At 42.2% G+C, this 4045-nt stretch overlaps 1 protein-coding gene across 1 annotated transcript; it reads left to right on the forward strand.

Annotated features, from left to right (window-relative positions):
- Positions 1-1365: 1365 nt before the first annotated feature.
- On the forward strand, positions 1366-2247 carry LOC145692369 (uncharacterized). Its single transcript, XM_081767668.1, has one exon. It carries the CDS (start codon positions 1366-1368, stop codon positions 2245-2247), a length of 882 nt encoding a protein of 293 aa, XP_081623794.1.
- Positions 2248-4045: the final 1798 nt, after the last annotated feature.

Genomic DNA, 4045 nt, shown 5'->3' on the forward strand with positions numbered 1-4045 from the left:
ACACAAAATATATCCAATTTTAGAAATGTTTCTTAATTGTTCTCCCATTGTTCAGTTCGTTTACATTGATATTTTATCTGATTCATGCGAAGAACGGGCATAACAGCTAGTACGAAATGGTAAAGTGTTTGTTATGGAACAAATTACAATGAATTCAATTATATAGATAATAATTATAATTAATAATTATTTCCTTGTTGAATTATAGATACTTTTCAGTGGAAAACTGAATAAAATTTAAAAGTCCCAAATCAACGTAAAGTAGACCAACAGCACGAAAATTCAGTAGTCGATGCAAAAGGAAGGACCTCGAAATTCGGTAGTGGCGGAGAAGTGGGTCATTTTCGTCCCACCTTCGAGGCCCATTTTGACCGTCTTCCAGTGACGCACAAAACGTCGAAATACTGTTTACCCGCGGACATTAGGTCTCTCGACACTTCTGCGCATGACAGAAGTAGAACAGTCCACTACAAAAAATAGGTATGTGTAGGTACAGGCAACAAGTGTTCGTTTTCTCCTCTGGGAGCGACTCTGGGGGCGAGAGAAAGAAGGCTGGAAGTTTAAACATAGTTGCCAAGCTACATAAATTGGATCCAGATCAGCAGTACATTCTAGTCAGGCGATGATGTCACGCAGTGAATAGAGCGCGCGCATTTTAAATGCAGCCTAGCTTTGTGTTTCTAGGGGTTTCGATATTCGGTTGATTGCGCCAAATACTCGCGCGAGGACATAAGCTATTGTCTTTCTCTACAGTAGATACACGTTTGTGGTTGTGAAGTTTACTGTTTTTTCTAGTTCTTTCTCTCACCTGTTTCGTGTTTATGCTTGCGCTTGTGTGTTGTGTGTGTGTGTGTGTACGTGCGTTGTTTTGTGTATATTTTAATACGATGGAGCCAATACCGTCAACCAGCGCTGGCGTGAAGAAACACTTACGTAGTGCCGAGAAAAGACTAATCCATAATGTGGTGACATTTTGTGACAAAGAAGCGCTAGAAGACCGTCTTCTAATTCCCCTTTCTCAGGCTACCAAACGTGCAAGTGTAATTGCGAAAGTTTCAGAGTCAACTGTGAAAAGAATTCGTAGAGAAGCGAAAGGTGAAGATGTGCCGAAATTTCAATCGCCAAAAAAGCGCCAGAAAAAGGCCACTATCGAGAACATAGCTTTGGACGATTTTGATAGAGACGTTATAAGGAGAGTTATACATGAATTTTATGCGAACGAGAAAAAAGTTCCTACTATTCCCCAAATTGCTTCCTGTGTTGCAAACACGTATTAATTTTCGTTGGCAACGCGAAACGTTAAGGAGAGTTTTACATGAAATCGGTTTTAGTTTCAAGAAGTGTCAGAACAAGCGAAAGTTTATAATGGAGCGGAGTAATATAGTGTTAGCTAGAACTCAATATTTGAGAACAGTACGACGTTACAGGAACGAAAAAAGACCGACCGTATTTTTGGATGAATCGTGGATAGACAGCAAGTTAACCTTCAGCAAATGTTGGCAAAGTGGTGAAGAACATGGAGTTGTGGAAACCGGAAATGCCTCGCGACGCATAATTATTTTATGCGCGGGGGGAGAAATGGGTTTTATACAGAATGCCAATTTAATGTACAAAGCCAATTCGACATCTGGCGATTATCATGGTCAGATGAATTCCACAATCTTCGAAAAGTGGACAAGAGAAAAACTTATTCCAAACCTTCCTGAACATGCTGTGGTCGTTATTGACAATGCGCCATATCACTCAATACAATTAAACAAACCCCCAACATCATCTAACAAAAAGCAAGAGATCATGGATTGGCTTTCTGTAAACAACGTTCCTCATTCCCCAGACATGCGTAAAATTGAACTGCTAGACCTGGTGAAAAAGAACGCACCCACAACGAAGATATTCAAATTCGACATGATGCTCCAAGAGCATGGATTCATGGCTTTGAGATTACCCCCATACCATTGCGACATTAATGCCATTGAGTACGTTTGGGCAGATGTGAAAAGGTTTATCCGTGACCGAAATGTAACTGGAGATCTAGATATGATGACTCTGTTTAAGTACACTGAGCAGGCGATTAACAGTGTTACCGTGGAAGAGTGGAAAAAGCATTACTCTCATGTGGTGTCATTGGAAAATACGTATTGGGAGAGAGATGGAATCATTGAAGAAGTATGTGATCCTATAGTGATTAGTGTAAGTGCGAGTGATGATGATGATGACAGTGATTATTCTGATGACAGTGATGAATGAACGGATTTAACCTAAGGTGAGCTGTTTAGTTTTATTTACTTATTTTGTTTAAAATGCTATTTCTTTATTTTGTTGTTTAACATTTTATTACTTATTTATTTATTTAGTTTACTTATTTTATTGCCTTCAGTTGTTACTACTGCGCACTGGAATGTGGGACAATGTAGCTAAAGGAATTTGCTATATCCTATTATTAAAGTACTATCACCGGTGGATGAATTGTTACGCTCGTTACCTTGCAATTAAGGGGTCTCAGGTTCGATTCCCGGTGGAGACTCAGGTGGCTCGGTCCCACGTTAAACTGTGAAATTTCATCTTGAGAGGACATCGCCAGCACATAGACATGAACAACAAACTAGCATCAGTTCTTCTTATCATGGCTCTTGGGCTCTCTTTTAGCAATTTAATGCGCGAATTAGTTGTTAGAAACCATTATATCCTCCCCCCCCCCCCATTGATGCACTCGAACAAAAATCATTCTACCACACATTTCACTACTACGGGTAATAATCACCGATTATCGTGCTTTCAGTGATGCAGGCCCACTTCGATTTCATTCTCATATTATTATTCATAAATGGGGGCGCGGTGGTAGAGCGTTCACCTCCGTTGCTTGGGGTCCCTGGTTCGATCCCAGCTCGCGACGTGTGGACCTTGTGTGAACAAACATCGTGCTCGTGGGTTTTCTCGGGGTTCTCCTGTTTCCTCCCACTTTCTTCATTCCACCATTTCATTCATTTCTCATCATCAGTCTCCTTTAGCCTAGCCGGCATAACCGTGGGACGTAAAATTTAAGATTTCATTTTTTTATTCATAAAATCTTATCAGCTATAGTTTTGGTGCCGGGTTGGTAACACTGTTCAAACAAACCACCCTCGCCAATAACCAATGCCTTCCTTCCTCTTCTTCTTTTACACTTCTCTCTTTTCATTAACATAGACTCTCCTTGGCACTCTGCCAACTGGAGGTCTCTGCCGAATGGGCGAACAGTAGGCGCACAAAAAGGTGCGCGGTGTGAAATTAACGACCTCGAAATTCGATAGTAGCGGAACTCTTGGTCATTTTCGTCCCATCTTGGAAGCCCATTTTGACCCACTTCTGGTGACGCACAAAACGGAAGTAGACGCACAAAACGGCACAAAACGATTGGAGGAAACGACCTCGAAATTCATTGGTGGCGGAAGAGCAATAATTTGTTCCGTCATACTTGTAGGCCCATTTTGACCCACTTCCGGTGATGCACAAAATGTGGGAATAGGCGCACAAAGCGACACAAAACACGCACAAAAGATGCAAAACAAAGTACCTCGAAATTCGTTGGTGGTGGAACAAGTTAGTGACGCCGTGAGCACCAATATAAGTATATACTGTAGTTCTTACCAGGGGGCGCGGTGGGTCAGTGGTAGAACGTTCGCCTCCGGTGCTTGAGGTCCCTGGTTCGATCCCAGCTCGCGCAGTTTGGACTTTGTGGTGGACAAACACCGTGCTCGTGGATTTTCTCGGGGTTCTCCCGTTTCCTCCCACTTTCTTCATTTCATTCATTTCCCATCATCACCGTCTCCTTTAGCCTAACCGGCATAAGCGTGGGACGTAAAACTAAAGATTTCATATAATTTTTTGTAGTTCTTACCATCAAAGCTGAGAACTGCACGGTCCAATTTTTTAGCCAAAGTAGAAGCCCAACCGGAATAGTGATGTCAACCAGCCCGGCTCCGTTCAACTGAGTGTACAGCTTGAGCTGGCTTGGTTGGGATTACCCATCGACTGGGCTCAATTGAGCCAATGGGCTTGAACCGGC

This window comes from Thermobia domestica, chromosome 8 (assembly GCF_964235325.1).
Source record: "Thermobia domestica chromosome 8, izTheDome1.hap1.1, whole genome shotgun sequence".
Lineage (NCBI taxonomy): Eukaryota > Metazoa > Arthropoda > Insecta > Zygentoma > Lepismatidae > Thermobia > Thermobia domestica.